The sequence below is a fragment of the Dipodomys merriami genome, unplaced genomic scaffold (genome assembly GCF_024711535.1).
Source record: "Dipodomys merriami isolate MVZ:Mamm:240054 unplaced genomic scaffold, mDipMer1.0.p SCAF_3, whole genome shotgun sequence".
NCBI classification, from domain to species: domain Eukaryota; kingdom Metazoa; phylum Chordata; class Mammalia; order Rodentia; family Heteromyidae; genus Dipodomys; species Dipodomys merriami.
The window spans coordinates 4,952,878-4,974,587 of NW_027204492.1; the positions used below are offsets into that span (position 1 = coordinate 4,952,878).

Consider the following 21,710-nt stretch of genomic DNA (forward strand, 5'->3'; position numbering starts at 1 on the left):
GGCCTTAAGTCATCATTTTCTTCTTGGCCACCATTTCCAGCTAGTCCGTACATCATCAGGTAGCCTGCACTCCAGCACCACCCTGTCATACCTTATAATTGGGACTTATACCAGCAGTCCTGAATGTATTAATGCAAATTTCTCCTCTTCCCTCTTTCTGTTCTCATCTCCAATAATGCTAAGCTCTCTCTCCCTAGAAATCCTCTCCTACTTTATCTGTTCTTCACTTGACCAACCACTCTATCTTTATTTCTTTACAAAAATGTTTCTTTTCTCTCCTATTGGACTCTACACTCATCAAGGATAATAACCTTTATCAGATTGACTTTTTTCAGGTTTATTTTTAATTCCCTAGCCTATTGCAGTTCCAAGAATGCTGTACATATTAAGTAAATATTCGTTGGATGAATAAACGAATAATGTGTTAACATCGTGGTCAGAAATATCTTTCTGGCCATTTGTCATTTTCAATAATGAAACCATGATATCTCCAAGATGGATTGGCTCTTAAATAAAATAGTAAGTTCCTAAGCTGAGTAGATTCAGATCCAAATTTGTGAAAGACAACCACCACATTTATAATGTTAACATGTTAAAGGAAGTATTTTGAGTTTCACAACTGGACTCTCTCTCTCTCTCTCTCTCTCTCTCTCTCTCTCTCTCTCTCTCTCTCTCTCTCTCTCTCTCTCTCTCTCTCTCTCTCTCTCTCTCTATCTGTTTCTCTCTTTCATCTCTCTCTCTCTCTCCCTTCTCAGTAACAGATGTCAACCTTGGTTAGATTCATCTCTATTTATTAGTGCATGGCTTTTAGCCAAAAGCAATTCACATTTTTAGAAGTGTACTATCACATATGTCTTAATAACATAAATGTGTTTTTTCAATGTATGTGATACGTCACATATGGTAGGAGAAATTTGTATTTCTCTTAGGTCTTGCTGTCACAATTAAATCTTAGATATGATTACTACAGAAATCTAACATACAAGTAGAAAAGGCTCTCCTTCCAACACATTACAGTTTTGTGGTTTTTAACATCATAATTAAGCTTTGTTGCCAGTGTGGTTCTAGTATATTGAGAAATCTGCCAGACATAATATGTCAGACATCTCTTGTCCCAATCATCTTAAGAACACTGACTTTTGAATCTTAACCTGAGGTAATATTTAATATTCAGCATAATGTTATTAGTGTATCCAGGTACATTATGTGCTTACTTTTCTGAGGTATATATTTAGTTTCTCTCTAATATGGAGTATAATTAATATGTACCATAGATCTCCTTTGGTGAGGAAAGAAACTTATAACCAGGAAGGTATTAAAAATGAGTTGAACAAGTAGTTGAGGGGCACTAGAGAAGGGGAGGTAAAGCTTTAAAGAGGAAAACATACAAACTAAATGGATATTGGAGGTGATTTACCCTTACCCCAATTGAAAAGTACTTAGTCTTACAACTGAAAGTAACAGAATTTCAGAAAATGCATATGCTTCTTGTAATCTATCCATCTATACACAATTGGGAAGCCTAGAGGCATGCTCAACATAGATTTTTACTGGTTTCTAAGGCATCCTGGCCATCAATGGATCATATATCTATTGGATGTTTTAGGAAGCTAGTAAAAAGTTAACGTGTCTGCTCAGAATGAGAATGAGGTAAAGTAATATCCCAAGAAAAGTCCTGAATAGACAATAAGGGCTCACTACAAATGTATCCATTGTTTAGATGGCAAAAAAGAGGAAGTGTTGATTAGTTTAACCTTTAGTGTCATGTAAAGGCTTATTGCCTTTTCAACCTGACTTGATAGACCAGTAGCCAGCAAACTTTCCTTACAAGGGGCCAGATGGTAAATGTGTTTGCTTCTGCATACTACAAAAATCTCCACGGCAAACATTCCATTCAGCCATTATACCATAAAAGCAGCCACAGAGAAGATGGAAGTAAGTGAGTATGGCTGAGTTACATTAAAAATTTCTGTATACATACTGACATGTAATATTCTTATTTTGATTTCCAACCATTTGCCAAAATCTACACCAAACGACTATATAAAACCACAGTAATGAACTTCTTCACTAATCTATGTTCAGGCTTGAATTATTAGTGATGCCACCAGAACTTGATTTTTTTTTAGTAAGTTGTGGAAACTTTCCATTACAGACTCCAAATGGCAACAATGTTAATTCTTTTAAGAACTAGGTTAGAAGCAAAGCAGATGGAAAGAAACATTTTTATGCAAGATGTAAGTAAAAAAGAAAGAAACAGATACTTGTTGATATGGGCATTTTAAACACACAATGTGACAGTTTACTAGTAAAGTAGAACTACCAATGCTATTAAGCCTCCAGGTCATTTTTCTAGAAGGACTTTTTATGCGACATGTATCTCATAAGCTTATGTTCATTCATTCAGAAAACATGGATTGATCCTTTGCATTTTTAGGAGATCTCAGCACAGTGTATGTAACCAAAATTTTCTGGCAGGTTATCAGAAATGACAAGAAGATCATTACAAATAAAACTTTCAAAAGTCTTTGTCTCTTCTGTCAGACAGTTTTAATGGTGTAGAGTTTCTGTCCCAGAGCTGAGGTTATAGGGAAGCCTTTCTTAAAATGCTGCACAAGCTGGGTGCTGGTGGCTTATACCTGTAATTCTAGCTACTCAGGGGAGGCTAAGATCTGAGGATCGTTGTTCAAAGCCAGCCTGGGCGGGAAAGTACGGGAGATTCTGATCTCCAATTAATCACTAGAAAACCTGAATTGGTGCTGTGGCTCAAGTGGTAGAGCACTTGCCTTGAGCTGTAGAGCTGAGGGATAATGCCCAAGTCCAGAGTTCAAGCCCCATGACTGACAAAAAAGAAAAAAATGCTGCACAACTTGGTTCACTACTGTAAGTACAAATGGAGCAGTATAGGAAAACTAACACTTAGAACACTACCTTCAATAACTGGAAGACAATTCTAAATAGTTACCACTTAGTTATGATTTACCTTTATCACTAAGCAGCCTATCAAATGTATTTCAACGTAGAAAGCTTCATAACCCTTTGACTCTTTCAGTCTTCCTGTCTTCTTTTTAAAACATCCCTTAACATGTTAGAGATTAGATAGATGCTGCAGTACAAATTAAAAATATTAGACGCTGCAGTACAAATTAACAAGAACTTATATGAAGTACAATGATAAGATTATAGGCTCAAATGCTCACAAAGGAACAAAAATAGAGAACTGGTCTCACTTCTGAGTATCAGCGCCCAGTGTTGATGGGTTTTCCTGTGCAGGCAAAGACGGAATTTGGGTTTTACTTCCTATTAGGTGAGCTTAAACATGGATTCATTTGTCCCACTGACAATCTAGATTCATGTCCCCTCAGCCGCTGCCCCACCCTATTGTGACCTGAGGCACTTATTGGCATGCAGACAGACTGGAAGGAAGAAGTGCAGTTGGGCAGAAGGAAGATCATTAATGGCCCACCCAGGGACTAAAGCCCTGGCCCTGGCTTCATTAACACTGCTCTCTAATCCAACAGCTCTCTAGCTACACACTCATAGTGGAGGAGCCTTCAGGGCATAAGGACAAAAAAAAAAAAAAAAGAAATCAGGCTGCAGAGAAAATTTCAACCCCAAGCAAATAATCCAATGAAAACTTCCTGGTAAAAAAATATTTCCATAGGAACACTACATCAGATACTTTCAAACTGCAGATGCACCTCCCAAGGCTACAGAGACTTGATAGAGGATATGAAATGACCTAAGAAAAACTAAAGTCAAATAAGAAGTGCATAATACCCTTTAGAAAACTCTGTTAGGGCTTGGATTTAATGGTGTGCTCAATACTACTCTCATGCCATGAAAAAATTCTTGTACCCACCACAAGCAGCTTTCTTAGTTTTTGGCATTATTTGATCCATTCTCTCAGAAACTTAAAAAAAAATCAATACAGTTTCCCTTTCAGCATTTGATCTCACACATAATGATAGTTGATTAGCAAAAAATCACATATGCTTCTCAGATATGTAATATTACTCGACCTATAATAAGCCAGCAAATAGAGCAAGTCTATCATTGGTCACATGTGACAAAATAGTGTTCCTTCTTAACTTGAAAGTCTCCCTTCTGGAAGAGACAGAATGTGTCAGATGCTTATTTATAATTTAATATTATTTAATAAAATGCCTTAGAATTAGCCCTTAGTTAGCTGACAAACGCTCAGTTAAATATATTTTTATGAGCTCTTCATGAACAGAGTAGTGAAGCATTGGTGCCAAGGTGAAAAATCTCCCCATGCGGGAGGAGATCACTTGGCATACTTTTAGCCATTTACATGTCTGTCATAGGTCCAAGGTTTGCAATTAAAAATGTAATCTGTTTAGCATGTGCAAAACCCAATGGCTTCAAGTAGTATTCATTGAAAATGAGTCTAATAGTATTTGGCAGCTATTTGTGGAGGGCACATATTAATTTATGTAAACTGGGTGCAACTTGGGGCACTGCCTCATTGGGGACACAGGGAAATACACAAGTTGGTCTTTGCTCACTAGGGGGTGGGTTTTCTTTTGCTTGGTTTGTTGTTGAACTAAATTGTCATGAACTGAGATCATGTCAAAATTGAAGTCTCTTCTGTGACCTTATTTTTTTATATGCACACAGCTCACTAAAATTAACAATTTCAGCTAATAAAAATGTACTTACTTCACAGGATTATTCTTAGGTTTTGCCTTTTCAACAGCCTGTGAATAGAAGAAAAACATGCAATTAGACAACATTAGCCAGGCATAATTTTTGCAACTACTAACCAAAATAATCAACAGTATAAAATGCTCTTCAGAAACACAAGGAGCTAACTGAAGAAGGCTACTGTAGATAAGCAGAGTGGAAACCTAGAAAGAGCAATGGTCTTTTCCTAGAGAACCAGGTTACCTGTGTTAGTGAAGCTTTCAAACCTAGACAAGCATTGTCAGGACTTCTGATAAAGTCCAGCAGGGGGTATTCAAGTGGGCCCTTGAGTGCTCAAGTTGATTCTCCCTGCCTACCTTCCACTTTTACCTCACACAACTTAAGTCCGACTGAGTTGGAACGACAATGTGGGATGGCAAGTGCATAGGAATGGTGTAGTCCTATCCCAGACTTCAGTGTGCATTTCCCAAATCACTTGTACTAGCAGACACGCAAAAAGATAAGAAACCACCTAATACTGAGAACAACTTTCTCCTATGGAATCTTTAAGAAAACACACACCAGATCTTGAAATGAGGAAATATCTGGGCTCTCAGCCTGCGTCACCTTAGCCATGAAGCCTGGTTCCAGTTTCTTGCTGAACCCATTGATCTGTGTACAGTCCATTTATCATTCATGAAAAGAGCTAGTGATCTTCACAGTATATTAGAAGAAACAACTCAGATCATCTGTCAACAGCCCTCTTATTTCTGTTTCCCTCTCCACAGGGATTTCATCTCCTTCGATTCTTGTGGAATTAAAATGTTGCTAAGCAACACAGCTGGGGGCGCTGATGGCAGAATGGCTACAGTCTATCAAACTGTTTAAGCACCTGGAGGGTTTAGTGATGATTTTTTTTCATATTTCTCAAGCATAATTATGTAATCAGAACCAAACTTGTATTCCCCTAGACTTTTTCAGGCTATAGAAATAACATTTAATATGGAGAGCATTGAAGCAGTTTGACAACCTCACACTTGTTTAGTACCTTTAAAAATATGGATTAAGTGATCTTACATTGTGAATTTTGGAGGTAGTGGAGGTACGTATGTGCTAAGGGGAAGGGAATGCAGCTGTAAATAAGAATGTAAGGGTAACTGCCTCAACACAGAAAATACATAAGCATACACTATGCATCATCTTACAAGTGCTAAGAGATTCAGCATTCTGAATCCCTCTGTTCCTACCAACCCCATGAACTTAATAGCAATAAAAAGATGATACACTTCCCAAGTTTACACATTGGAGTCAGAAATGTAAGTTTTTCTGATTTATTAAGTCTCAGGTTCTGTTGCTAGATAAATAGCTATTAATATTTGGGCACTTTCTTTGGCTTGGTAGATAGGAATCATTTTCTCACCATCTGTGTGCAAGGTTGAATTTTGGCAAGTGTTAGAATAAGAAGAAAGCTGGGGAATGAGGGAACAGATGAAAATGAGTAAACAAGAAATGTGTATCTGGCTGCTTTAAATCACCTGTCATCTATATGTACAACATGAAAGCTAGTCTATGTAGAGGATGCTACCACCACTCTGTATATTGATTCTGCCAGATTACATGGAGAAAGGAAGAGGTTGATGCTTACCAGAATCAGCTTACCTGGAGTACTGCTGCTCAATCTACACAGGCACACATACTCACATCTGCCTTTTATTACCATGTTTTCTCCCCCAAATTTGAGTGTTTTAGAATAAGAATCAGTATGGATTTTGGACACATCACTGTCAAAATGATATAAATTTACTTTTTCTTTCAATCTCCCGACATTCAAACAAATATTTTCTAGAAGACTGAGGTTATCATAAAATAATGGGGAGCATGTTCAAGTACTTTCCCTTTAAAGTATGCTGGATATGATGAGCATGGTTCTGGCAGAAGATGGGAGGAGAGAAATTAAAGTGACATTGCTTAACCTAGCTTTGATTCAGACACATGCTTTTCGAAAATGACCTCTCCATATTTTAGACCTATTAGACCCAGTTCTTTTTCTGTGATCAGGAAGAACATTATTATGTTTGAACCTAGTTTCTGAGAAATATTTCTCTTTTTATACAGCTATCATAGGAAAATAAGCTCAAATTATTTTTTGTCTAGGTTGCTTGGCTATTGATTAAAGCTGTCTATGCAGTTAAGTTTACTTTTCTTTGGAAATTAACTCACAATCATTCTGACATCATCACAGCTGTAGTCAGCTCTACTAATGTCATCCTCCGGCATGCTGATAACCATGAATTTCCTGGCTAAATGGTGACAGGGAGCTTCAGTTAGATGAGACACAGGTTACGATTTATCTTCTTTATTTCTACCACAATTATATATTATTGTATTCAGAGACTTTGAAAAAATAAAGTTTTGGGTATAAATGATATATGCCTTTAAGGAATAAAAGAAGCAGTCTACAAATTATACAAGAAGCAAAATTCCCACCCCCTTTGGAAGAAGGGACTTGAGAATATAATCCTGTTTCATTTGGCCCAATCTGAGACCACACACCAAATGAGGCAAATTAAAAGGAAATGAAATGGTGTAACTTGAAAAGCATTAAGAAAGTAATATATTGAGATTATACCTACATTCAAGTTGAAAATCATACAATAAAGTAATTTAAAAGAACTGAAAAGTGGAGACCAGAGAGTTTACAGTTATACTACTCTAATTTATTATGTCTATATGCTTTGAAAAGCCTGTTTTGTGCCCTGCTTACTAACATGATCTTTATCTCAACATGGAGGTACTGCTCATGTAAGGAAGGATGATGATAGAAATTACAATGTGAAAAAAACACATTTTAACAGGTCGTGATGCGAGTCACTAGGCTGTAGTAGAAGATGCCATGTTTAAATGTTTAAAACCTGAGTTTGAGTCCCAGTTTTACCACTCTGGCAAAGTGCTAACACTTCTGAATCTAATGGAGGGGTACATATGATCAAGGTCTATTGTATGCATGGATGGAAATGTCATAAGGAAAGTCTTTCTTATTTTCAGTTAATAATATCAGTATCAAAGATAAAATACAAGCCAGGCGCTGGTGGTTCATGCCTGTAATCCTAGCTACTCGGGAGGCTGAGATCTGAGGATTGCAGTTCAAAGGCAGCCCAGGCAAGAAAGTCTGTGAGACTCTGATCTACAATTAACTACCAGAAAACCAGAAGTGACACTGTGGCTCAGGTGGCAGAGTGCTAACCTTGAACCCAGGCCCAGAGTTCAAGCCCATGACCAACCAAAATAAAATACAAAAGAATAAATAAAATAATAACATAAATTAATAAGCATGAAGAAATCATTCCTGTAATTTCTATATCAAGGGTAATTGTTTGTATTCAACATTGATGCCTGGTTTGAAAACTGCAGGATGTTATGCAAATGCCATATACCTCTATTATGACTGTCTCCTGACAAGATGTTGGCATAAGGGATTTTTACAGTATGATTGTGGGGGAAGGATAGGAAACCTCTTTTGCCAAGGGCAATTTGGATATTTATATCAGTATTCACAGGTTATACACAACTATCAACACAGGCAAATAGTTGTGGACAGCTGATGAGGTGTTTACCAGGAACATACATATTTAGCATACATGTCTATCCCATCATGAACCAAATGATTTCATGGGCTGAATAGATTTGTGCATCCCCTACCCTTGGATGGGTTTACTGACTATGGCTAGGTTATACACAATATCAAACCTACATAGTTTTTGCAATGCAATTTAGAGGTATTGATATGATCTTCTCTTCCTATCAGGAGTAGTTCTAGACAGAAGCAGAATTTATGGAGGATTTTAATGTGCAGAAACACACTTAAAATGCTTATAGGCCAGCAGCAGAGAGTCCTAAAGAATTAAAAAGGCTTATTCAATTAATGCTTTTGGAGGTTGGTGGTAGAGGAGTAAGGAATCTGAGATGGGGGTGCGGAGCATAAGCACATGTGTATACACTAAAATTTTCTTTCTTCCTTTTCTCTCTTCCTTCCTTCATTTGTTCAACCTTCCCGCCTTCCCTCCCTCCCTTCTTCCCTTCCCTCCCTCCCTCCCTTCTTTCTTTTCTCTTTCCTTCCTTCCTTTTTCCTTTCTTTCTTTCCTTCCTCCATCGCTCTCCTTTTTCCACCCTCCCTCCCTCATTCCTTCTCTCCTTCCTTTCCCCTTCCTCTCTCTTTGTCCTCCCTCCCCTTTTCTCTCAAAAGAAGTATAGAATGATTAATTCATATTTTCCAGTGATCCTTCCTTTAGGAGCTCCTCCTTCCAGATTTACTTTACACTAATATTTATCCTTGAGGATGAAGAGGTCTTGAGAATCCTATTCTGGGCAAGCTCTTTTCATGATGGGACATCTTGAGAAACTGCATGCCAGGAAGAAAGTTCTTCTCTGATACTAAGGAGTGTTTATGAGCTGGTTCCATGCTCATTACCAGCACTGTACTGTTCAAGATATCCTGCTAAGCAGCAAATTTATTTCCACAGGAGGGACGATAAGGCTAAGGACAGACTCATAGTTGCTCATTCATTAAATCTATCATGCTAGAAATAAGAACTTTTTCTTTTATAAAGACAATCCTTGTGCTGAACTGAAGCTAAAGTGGCTCATCAATCATGCTGTATTATAAGAATGGCATAAGTAACACTATCATCAAAAACAAGAAGGAAAAGAGGAATGTAAGTGGCTATCTACTGAGTTTTATCATCAGAACATACATGAGACTTTAACAGGAAAAAATGCTTCACTACACATTTTGTGTGTAATGATCAAACTTTACAAGGCTTTGGCAAGGTAATTCTGAGTGATTGTATGTCACTAATTGAACAGACTTGTATACTACACTAAGAGAAAATTTAAGAGTCTTTTCTGCTTCTCAGAAACAAGCACTGAATAGTTATATCCAGACTTACTGCCATGTTCTCCTCCTGAATTTTACAAAAAACAAACTTGGTGAAATGTGGTTCCTGTATGCTAAACTTGTCAAAGTGAGGAGTTCAATGGCCTAGAAATATTACACAACTAAACTCACTTTACAAGGCTAGGTATAAGATACTGTGTTTTCCCTTAATTAATAATCATGCTGTCAGTGGAGCCTAAAAATGTGATTTTTTAAATTTAGTTTTATCATCAACTTGATGTATAGAGGTGTTACAGTTATGTACATAAGGTAGTGAGTACATTACTTGTTGAACTTGTTACCCCTCTCCCTCACTTTTCTCCCACTTTATTAGTATTGCTTTACATAGTTTTTACATTGCCTCCTTGTGTGTTTTAGTTTGGCATTATACCAGCAAAAATATATAAGTTGAGTTCCTACAGTAGATTTCTTGACAAAAAGGAAAAAAAAAGTCAGTCATACAGATTATTTCAGATAATTAAATATTAGGTAATATCAAACTAAGACAAAATAATAATGAATTTCATTTGCTTTGTTTTGTTCTAAACTTTCACATGGCGGTGGTATGAGCCCAGTTATATACTAATTTAGTCTAATGTATTGGTAAATTTCATTGATTACCTAAAGTCAAAAGAGATTCTCCTCCATTAATAAATGAACTCATCATTAGGGTATTCAGAATGTCTAAAATCAGAATATCTAAAATCAGAATGTCTAAAATCAGAATGTCTAAAATCAATAGCCACAGATTTGGTCAAATCAATTAAAGAGACATATGCTAAGTAGAGTTGCCCAAATATAAAAATGAATTGCTTAATAATTACAGTATTCAAATAGTTATCATTGGAATGACTATAATAAGAGAGACGTAGGCTGTGGCAGGAAGCACACAAAAGAGGATAGCAGATTAGAAGGAGAAAATATTAGTCAATATTTTGTAAAAACTGGATGCCAGCTTGCATATCTGACTTTACAATCTTTATGAAAACGACAATCAAAATTGTGTTTTTTCAAACCCTTATGCTTAGAATACATAGAAATAGGCCTATACTATATCTAAAGGAGACAGGAAGAGAATTTTGGAAGAGATTAGGACTAGGAGTTTGCTCCAGGTAGAAGAAACTGTCTTGTACCAATAGTCATTCAATAAACATGTACTAGATAATCAAATCAGAAATGACAGGACAGTCTGAGAGACCTGAACACTGCATACCATGTATGAAAAATGCCTTGGAGGATTCACGGTCCAAACAAATAGAATTAAAAGTCTCTAATAGAAGACTTGAGCTGCAGGCTCACATGTCTTTGGATCCAGCCTGTCACTCAACATGAGACTCTATTCATGATGCAAACATGAGGCAGTCTGTAGTGTTATTCCCTGAGTCCATTTCCAATCCTGCTTGCTTGTAAAAAGTATCCTTTCGGGGCTGGGAAGGTGACTCAGTGGTACAGTGCTTGCCTTGCATGCATGAGGCCCTGGGTTCAATTCCTCAGTACCACATAAGCAAAAAGAAAAAAGCCGGAAGTGGCGCTCTGGCTCAAGTGGTAGAGCGCTAGCTTTGACCTGAAGAGCTGAGGGACAGTGCCCAGGCCCAGAGTTTGGGCCCCACGACTGGACCCCCCCCCCAAAACAAAACAAAACAAAACAAAAAAAACCTATCCTTTCTAAGTCTTCCTATAGCTACTGCCTAGTTTGGTGCTCATTACCCCTTGCCACTTCTCTATTGTGCCTAGTTTTATTTCTTTTTGTGCTCTGTTGTAAGGTGAGAATCTCTTTGAGTATCCAGTTAGATCACATTCCTCCTTTTTAGGATTTGAACTGGGGTGTAGCTCAGAGCAAGATCCTGAATTTGAATCTCAAAAAAATTCTTTACTAGCTTCCTTTTACTAATTAAAACCTATTCTAACCTCACTCACCCTACCATTTAAGAGCCTGCCATAGCCATAGATGATTGAATAGCCACTATATAGCAGGTCCTACTTACCCCTGCATGAATACTTCACTAACATGGCAGCTAGTTTCCAGCATTTGGCTCAAGATGATATGACACCAGGATTCAAAAATGATGTTTCCCATAATGGCTTCATGGTGGCTGTTGTGCTACACAAAAAGTCCTTCACCAAGATCCATCTGTCAACTAGCAATTTCTTTTATAACTAAACGTTGGACTTTAACTAAGTGAAAATTTACCATCTTTAGTACACAAACATATTCCACTCATCAAAGTCAGCTGTGAAAGGTGATGAAATGAGATATGGCCTGAACCTGTATATTTCCTCCATTACAGAGGGCGACATAAGTGGAATTTTCTCATTGTTTCCTTGGGGCTTGTGGATTTGAAAATTCACTTTTCTTTCCCCCAACCATTCTCTTGCATGTGATGATAGGAGAACACTTATTGTCACTTCAAAAACTGAGGAGTTTTCATAGTGCCTAGTAGATATTCAATGATGTGAGTATTCAAAACATACATGGGAGCACCTGATGTGAATGTGACTTTACCACTAGTGTACTACTATATCTAGCCTTTTGTTCTGAAGCACATTATACTCTGGGTAAAGAGGCTACATCAATTATTCTCCATATGCCAAGTACTAAATGACTGTTTTGTATCTCTTTCCTTATTGGCAAAATTAGAAAACTGGAGTAAAGATTTTTTGTGGTCATTTAAATATCTGGTATGCTATACTTTAATACAAATAAGAAATAATTCACAAGCACATATATGGTTCGGGGCTAAACAGTAATCCTGATACTATTTCCATTAGCAAAAAATAAAATAAAATAAGCTTTTGCAAACTTGTTAATTTTTGGGCAAATGTTCTTAAGTCTTTTATGAAAAATGTACTATGTGTAAGATGAGTTATAGGGTTCTACATACTCTGGAAATTTTTCTTGTTTAACATTGACACCTGAACTCAGGACCTCGAGTTCTCACTGGACATTTTTGCCCAAGGTTGGTGCTTTACCACTTGAGCCATATGTCCACTTGCTTTTTACTGGTTAATTGCAGTTAAAAGTGTCACAGACTTTTGTGTCTGAATTGTCTTTGAGCCTTAATCCTCAGATCTAAGCCTTCTTAGTATCTAGGATTATAGGTGTGAGCCATCAGAGCCCAACAAGTTCTGCTATTATTTGCTTATCCACTTGTGTTCTGAATGGCAATCCTAGACTGATAGTTAATCTCAAATTTGCACAGCTTGTCTGTTTACTTACAAAGCTCACTCTCTTTGCTCTTGATATATGAATAGAAAAGTAAATGTGACTGTTTAAGAATGAGGCAAATTCTGCTTCCATTCAGAACAAGATCTTTGGTGTTTAAAGCCTGTCTGGTGGCTTTTCACACTGATGGTAGATATTTAGGGCAGGGGGAGCAAGGCAAGCATGACACCTAAACCAAAACATCAGGAAATTTTTCAAAGAAAGTATATAAATTCCAAAATTCATGCATTTTTAATTTAGAAAAGTGTTTTATTACACAGCATTTACTGGAGATGTGCATATTTCTGTAAGTATATTTTAGAATGCTGATTAAACTCGAAAGATTAGAAGCTTCCAATAAACTTAGGCACACATGGTATATTTTTCCAGAGCTTGCTTACTAATGACTCTAAAAGTCAACGTCCGGATTTAAACCATGTATGAAAATCAATAGTAAGGAACTGAAGAGGTCTACAGAAGAAAACGAGGATTGGATCAAGCAGAGTACAGTGAGACTAGAGAGAGGATCATGTGCAGCTATTTCTTCCAGCTCAAGGTCAGTGTAAAGAGCAACAAGGTAATGCTTCTTCTTTCTGGCAGTTGAGTTCAAATGAGAATGTAGAGAGACATCCCTTAGTTCCTCCAGGTGGCTGATACTGCTACTACTGTCATCTTCAAAAAGGCAAATATATGCTGTGTTCACATCGTGAATGAAAAGAGTGTGGTCATCCCTGTCATATGTGAGACTTATCTATTCAGACATAATGGATCATGCCCATTCTTGTTTCTCTTTATACACCTTCACTGCTATCTGATAAGGTCCTGGGGAGAAAAGGGCTAAGCCAAGCAAAAGAGTCCATGGCTTTACAAAATCAAAATACTCACAGATGGATGATTCATAGTGTGCTGGACATTAGCCAGTATTTGGACATTACTATGAGATAAACACAGCACATAAAAACATTTAGGCTTCTATGCATCTTGGTATGCTATGCTCAAGGCATTCTATTATATAGAGATTACAAGTCAAACTATTTGGTAGTAAAAGCAGAAGACGTAATTCAGCATGTAGACTTCTGAATAGTCACAGACTTGCTGCAAGATTATTAAAAATCACATTGTACAAGCCTGAAGCAGTATCTTATTAATACGGACTCTATGCTAATACAGCCAAATGGAAAACACAGTCTTGGGAATATGAAGGCCAATGTTATTCTATTAACCTTATATGTTATCCTATTTACTTTCTGTCTTTAATGAATAAATTAAAATATCCTCTCATCCTCTAATTACTGGGCAGTTTGAGTACGACAATGTATGGATTTTGTTCAGTTACATTCTGGAATCTTAACAGCTCCGACGCTATCATTTTGTGGGGGTTTTCAATGAAAGCCATGACAGATAAACTGTTTACATTAAAAGACTCTATCAAAGATGTTTTGCCCCCGCTTTCATCCTAATCCATCTGCTGTTTCTCTAGCTCTGACAGGCTGACCTCTCTTGCTGTGTGTGCCGAATTGATGTCATTACTGAAGAGGCCTTCCCTAGCCTTTCTGCTGATAACAAAGTAAATGGAAATGTGCCGAAACCTTGGGGAAGTAACAACTTGTTTGGCGTGATGAGGGAGAATGGTAGCTACAAAATAGGAACCTTTTCAGCAGGGGAGGGTATCTGTAGTCACAACTAATATATTCACTACAAGATAGCAACTGGGAAAGAGTCAGCTTATATGCCGCCAAATAATGTATTGCATTTTTTTTTCATAAGGAAACTTTCAACTATCAAGCTTGTCTAATGAATTGAAAGTCCAATGTGTTTCATAGGTGTAAGGATTACATCTCAAACCTTCCAGAATATTCAGGTGTTCAGCTGTTTTGTAACACACATCAGTCGCTGGCCTGACAAAAAGGACAGCAACAGCAGCAACAACAATCAACCAACCAGCAACAGTAAAAACTCCACAGTTGTTTCATGTATAAAACCAAAGCCCCAAATCTGGATTAAAATGTGTTTTGTGAGGTAGTTAAAGATCTACAGACAATCAAAATGAAATAAAACAGTGAAGTGAAGAGGAAGAACTAGAAGGCAATGTTTTTTCTTTAAATGGAACATGGTTCAGTTGTATGGCTCAGCCACCAGCCTCCAGTTAGAAATCTCTAGTAGTATGCTTTGAATTAAGTGCACATTTCAAAGAGTATCAGGATAATAGGCAGCTAAATAAATTTGGATACAACGAAGCTACAGCTACATACGGTCATATCCAGAACAAAACATTAGAACGCTTTTGTACTAAAACTTTGAATTGCTTGACTTTGGTTTTAAAGCATTGAATTACCACGCCAAGCTTTATCTAAATTCCTTTGGCTAAGCTTGGTTACTAATTGAACATTTCCAGTCATACAAAAGATTTTCTCAACCTTTAAATGGCGAAATTAAATCATCTCTGGTTTTAGTCTAATTCATATAAATACAAAGGTGTTTTTAATATTAACATGCCATAATGGTAGTTTCAAGTATTATCTATGTTTTTTGTGACCTTTCTCTTTCTAAGCTCCCTGCTTTTAATGTCAATCTGAAATGACTAGGGCACGAGAGAGCCATGCTCTTATCTGACTGGGCGTTCACACCTGCACACTGCAAACCATCTTCTGCTTGGAGCTGTGTAAATCTAATCTTATGATCTCATTCAATGAAACACTTAAGCAGATTTCTACCTGGTCATATGAAAATTTGCTGGGAGGGAGTTTTACAGTTTGGACACTACATATGTGAGAAGTCTTTTGAACAAGTCAAATTTTAGATAGCTCAAAACTTTAAAGACAACAATTTTAATAAATCTGTCAATACAATTTCTTTGTTTAAAAAAACATTTGAGACTGATTAGGCTACATATATTGAAAGAAAAGCACAAGGTCTATATCTTTAGATCTTTTATTGAACTGCAAGCACAGCATCAATAACTGCTTCTCAGCTATAAATGAAAATTGATTCCAGGTTTAACTCCCCATTTTTAGGGCTTCCTTTAATCTCAAGAAACATAACAAGAAAAATTTCACCAAAAGAAAAACATAAGGTTCAGTGTTATAAGATAGGTGTATTCAGAGAATGCAACATTTCCCACTCCCAAGAAGCCCCACCCCCTGAATCCAGCCACTCTTTAGCCAAAATGTCAGTGTAGTCATCACAAAACAACTGCCTGACTTGGAAGACTTCCTTGAAAATGACAATTCATTCAATGTTGCATAGAAAAGATCAGGGGTGGATTTACGTTTCTATGATGCCTGCAACAATGGCAGATAAAAAGTAAAAATTAAATCATACGTTAATGAATATCATGTGACCCTACCATATCCCAGCCAGGTCATTAATATCCATTATTTTTTTCAGAAGAAAATCATTGCATTCTCTTTTTATTACTAATATATATGTATTTGTTATTGTAAAGATACTGTACAGAGGGGTTACAGTTAAATGAGCAAGGTAATGAGCCCATTTCCTGTTGAGCATTGTTTCCCCCTCCCATCATTACATTCTTTATGTTTACACCTACTTAATGGTAAACATTTTGTGTGATTCCTACACTATTCAGTAATTTGTAGTGTCCAACATTAGCTTCAAATAATTATTGCTTTCCTATTTATGACTTGCATATTAAGGAGAAACAAGGGTAGGATAATACCACCAAAGTGCCTTTAAAGTTTTTTCCAGGGTAGAACAGGAGGTAAAAAGGAGAAAGTAAGGACTCCAACCAGTGTCTATGAGTTAATTGTGCACCAATATGAATCCTTTGGCTGAATTCTTTTAGCAACCTGTAATAACAATTCCTAGAGGAGTTGGTGCAGTCACTGACAACTCAAGTAAAAAGTGGGCTGCTCATTTTCAGCAAGCATACACAGCAAGTCCCTAGGAAACAATTGCAAAATTGGCTTAGCCTAGCACAGTACAGTCTGCACTCACACTGTGTTTGACATTAATACAGCATCCAACTTGCAAAAAGTGCAAGTTTTTACTATTACCAAAACTGCAAGCAATTCTTTATTCTTTTTCTGAAGGTCTAAGTACACCTAAAAGGATCCTACATTTGAGAATGCTTTTCATAGAGAAAATACACAGGTATCATTGATACTGCATGCTGCCTTTCATAATCAAGAAGCTCAGTCTCAGTCCTGCCATAGGGTTTGGTAGGAAATACTGGAAATACTTATAATGAAAGACAGAAGAAGACAAAGGCAACAGGAAGTTTTGCTAAATGCTTTCAGCCTGAAGGTTCATGTAAGCTGCAAGATGGAGGTTATTCATTTTCAGCTCTGCTGTGAAGTGGTACATCTGGGAAAAGTGAATGGAACAGTCACATTTATATCTACATTAATGAATATGGGCTCTAAGCCTTACACTGGAGCCAGCAAATGACATTTAACCCAATGACAGTAAGTAGTACAAGAGGGAAAGAAAGAAAGAAAATCTCCCTTGCTTATAGATGGCCAGTGTTTGTATATGGCCTGCAGAGTGGCAGGGAAGGGGTTGAAAGCACTTCTAAAGAGCTCTACTTCTTATTTCTAATGAAACTGGGATCTTATTTGATCTGTTCCAGAATACCCATCTTTGCCTCTTCCCTTCTCTTATACAGAAACAAAGAAGAGAGGAGACTTGTCAAAATCAGTCCAGTCCCTTTTGCATAGCATTCCCCCACCCCAGGCCCAAATCCAGCCTCTAAGCTCCTCCTACCTGGTACAGCTCAGTGGCTGTGCACTGCGTGGTCAAGGTCTTCACAGGCTCAAGGTCATCCTCATCACTGCTCAGCTTCAGGTCATCCTCAAGCATCCTGCAGAGAAATCAGAGTGGCATTCACATTAAAAAGCATCTTTTCTAAATCATGCTCAGATACATCTTGCAATGAGCATAAAATATTGCAGCTACAATCTGACAGCTGCAATTCTGTCAAAGGTGCACAAGGAACCAAGATTCTTTCAGCTAATTAGATATTTGAGCTCATATTTATGTCATACTCTGCCCATATCTTCCCTCTCTATGTTCCCTTAAGTCAAGGAAAGAAAGACTATTTCAGCATCTCCAGAGATGACTGCAGTCTATATATTTTGGCTACTAAAAGTACAATAAATGTACTGATCAATCACAGTGTCAGTGGGATGTGACATTGGGTCTCCTCGGGACAAGTGCTTTGAGTCTCTCGGGCAAGAACAGGAACGTGTCTTGGGTTGTAGTGGCTGTTGCTGAAGGCTGCTGTGGACCTCTGGATGATAGAGGCAAAAAGTCTAGTGAACTTCCACTGTCTCTTAATGCCCTCAGCTGCTGGGCAGTTCGATGGCCACCAAATTGCTACGTGAGAAATAGCTCCTCATTACCCTCTTGATATATGACTCATCTCTTCCAATAAAATTTGATCCAAGAGATGTAAACCTATGGTATGGGTAAGAAATGTTTCTTTCCTAAGGTAAGGTACCTGAAAAATATGAGTAATCTGGATTTTTTGTGATGAACTAGCACTTTTAAAATTGTTTATTGGCAACCAAAGCCTTTTGCTTTGACAAAGGTATTAACTTCACCTGACATTCATTCCAAGTTTTAGCTAGAGCAGAAAGAGTACTTACTATGATCAAATTCCACGCATACAGTTTTCAAAGAGCAATTAGTGTTTATAACTTAATTTATTAAATACAACAGGTCTCAGCCTCTCTGGATCAATTCCCAATTCTCAACACATCCTATTTATTTATTTTTTTTCTAGACTGAGCATTACACTGAATTCTTGGCCTAGAATTCCATTCATCACTTGGAAATCCCATTTTTCTTTGTATACCTCAGTAAGATCCCATCCTCCACAGAGCTGGCTATTTCAGAAAGAATATATTTTTCCTTTGTTCACTAACTGATGATACAGTGTCTTTTTTCTTTCCCTACAAGTCCCACATTCCCATGTGGGTAATAGGCACAACTTAGCCACCTATGTCTTCTTCACAGAATCTTTCCCGAAAAGAAAGGCAAGTCCATGAGCCTCATTTTATAGACAATGAAGGAAACATTCAGAGAGCTGAACTGTTTTGCTCAAGCTCACACACCTTATTAGTACTATAACTACTCCTAAGTCTTCATTTCTGTATTCTCATCTGTGTACTTTATCCAGAAGAGGAAAATCAGAAGGAAAAAAATGGAGTGTTTAATTTGATTTAGATGGAGACATTATTTTAGAGGTTATGTCCAAATGTGAGAAAGAGATTTGCATCAGAGTAGCTATAGAATAACTCTCTAAAGAAGGCATAGCTCCCCCACTTACATGCTCAGTCCCATATGACCAAGATGTGCTCACTCATGTCTGAAAAACAAAAAAACTGGTCTAAAGAATGATTGGTGGGAAATACAACTGTTAGAGTTGGTTTCAGATAAACTAAATGCAGGATTTATGACTGGCCTTCAAGAAACTAATGGATATTTTGAAGATCGTAGAGAAGGAAAAGAAATGTATCTTGGTATTTGGAAGTTTCAGGTGTATAATTTCAGACAGTTGTTTACAACACATTTTTGGAAATGAAGACTATCATTCCTAAAAGCTATAGAACTAAAATGATTTTTTTCAGAACTACCTTACTTGTCATTACAATAATATTTGCTTTCCATAGGTATGTTGTCTCAATACATGTATGGAATGTCTACATGTTAATTTGTAGCTACATGATCTCCAACTGTAGGCAAGGTATGGAATCAGCCAAGATGCCCCTCAGTGGATGAAAGGATCAAGAAAATGTGGTATATGTACACAATGGAATCTTGCTCATCCATTAGGAAGAATGTTATTGTACCATTGTAAAGAAATGGGAAACCTGGAAAAAATTAAGTGAAGTAAGTCAGGTCCAAAGAGACAAAGACTGCTTGTTTTCTCTTCTATGTGGAAGCTAGATTTAGCTTATAAACCTATCAATGAATACATTGAGCGGTATGTAAACATATTTCCTGAAATAAGGTAGATTCAAGAGAGAACTCAAATAGTGTAGTTTCCTAGAAAAGCAGTCAAAGTTTGGCAAAATAAAACACTAAGAAGTAGGTACTTAAAAGGGGTGGGTAGTGTCAAGGGAAAAGAAGTAGACAATGAAGAGGAGACGGAGAGTTCCGTCAAAACACTACTAGTGTATATGCTATGACATTAAGGAGAGTGAGGAGAGGTGTGGGGAGGGGAGGGAGGGGTGAGAGTGTTGAAAGGGGGGGCCTTGATCAATAGATATTCACCAGCTGCTTTGTGAAATGGTATCTCCTTTGCATAAATACTTAAAGGTAATTGAAAAACTGGAAAAATAATAAACTATTCATACAATTAGTGGTCAATAGAAAGTTCAATAGGAATTATCATAGGAAGTGCTAAGTGTTCAATCACAAACACAAAACTTAACCCTGACAATGAATCTATGACTGAGTTCTGCTGCTAGTCCAACTTCCCAGATGGGGAAAGCCTTAGAGAGCCTTTCTTTAAGACTTAAAAGTTACAGACTATAGGGGGAAGTGATGGAGAATACAGTCAAGAAACCATTGTATATACTACAAAATTAAGAAAAGTAATTTGTGGCGGGGAAGGGGAAAAACAAGTCATTTAAATAGGGATACAGGTGGACCCATTGCAACAATGAGATGTACAAGTCGTTATGTGGAAAACGAACTTTACAACTTTGGTGGGGGGGGGAGGAGGGTGGGGTAGGGAGGTGGGGGGAGGATGGGAAGGGATGGGAAGGGGAAACAAAGGGGGAGGCTACAATGCTTGATAAGAAATGTACTCATTATCTTGCCCATGTAATTGTAACCCCTCTGTACAGTATTTTCACAATAAAAAAAAAGAAAAAAAAGAAAAGTAAGGGAAGAAGTGGACTGAGTGAAAAGTATTGAAAGGGGCGAACACCAATAAAGGTGCACTGCGTTTATAAACTGCTTTGTTAAGTCCAACTATTTGAAGATAACTAATTATATACACAGGATGCTCATGACCATATAGCTAGAAAATCAGGGAGACAAACAGGGAAACTATAAACATCTCCAATTAGGACTTGAGAGTATAATATTTTCTTACAAGTTACAAATTATATAAAAGAACAGTATATCAAGTAAAATCAGCACTAACAACCAAAACCCCACAAACCATATTGACATGGAGTAATAAACTGTGATATCTTGGGCAAGTCATTCATGAGCTCTGAGACTGACTGGTATAGTTTATTTGTTCAATGGGACAATGCTTTGGTTGTTTTACAGGAAGGCAGTATTGAGCATGAGAAGAACTAATACTTGTGAAAGTGTTTTATGAAAGCACAACATGAATGCAAGTGCTATTCTTGGTTTGAAAAGATATCATCTTAGTTGGAGAAATAATTGAGATCAAATAATCACAAGGGGAAATCTTTATCTTTATCCCTCTCATTTTAGTTTGCTGAGCAATCTGAAGGTAAGCTATAGTGACTCAGGAAATGTCTAATAAAAGCTCAAGGTTGTATAGCTAAAAAGGAGCTCATGGTCTGTAGGTTACTCTTCCTTAGGTAGAATGAAAACATCAAGAGCCATAGTATCGAGTTCCCAACTCTATAGCTACTGTATGTGCCAATCACCTCCTGATTTTTAACATGGAAATAAAATTCCTTTTAATGTATGATTCTACACACTGATGAACATTATCCCTATCTTCCCATGCAACAAGTTTGCTGTAGCAAAGGAAATTTTGATGAATATATTCAGGTCCTAGTACAAACAAGTTGAGGAAATAACTAGGGAAGATCAAGACTATGTAGTTACCTTTGGAGTGTTAGACATTCATTTCACTCACCTTCTTCCCTGACCTGTCAAGCTTTATGATTAAATATACATATACTTGTTTGCATTTTTATCCTTGGATAATGCTGAACATCACTCTAGGGAAAGTACAGGATTATGAAAGCC

General features: G+C 37.2%; 1 protein-coding gene across 5 annotated transcripts in view; it reads right to left on the reverse strand.

Moving 5' to 3' along the window:
• The window catches only part of Aff2 (ALF transcription elongation factor 2), a 484,064-nt gene that overhangs the window by 87,802 nt on the left and 374,552 nt on the right, over positions 1-21,710 (reverse strand). For all 5 annotated transcript variants that reach the window (XM_070039611.1, XM_070039608.1, XM_070039612.1 and 2 more), the window contains 2 exons: positions 17,508-17,604; positions 4,684-4,721 (listed from right to left, as the gene is read on the reverse strand). In XM_070039611.1, coding sequence (XP_069895712.1) covers positions 4,684-4,721; positions 17,508-17,604 — 135 coding nt within the window. The remainder of the gene's footprint in view (positions 1-4,683; positions 4,722-17,507; positions 17,605-21,710) is intronic.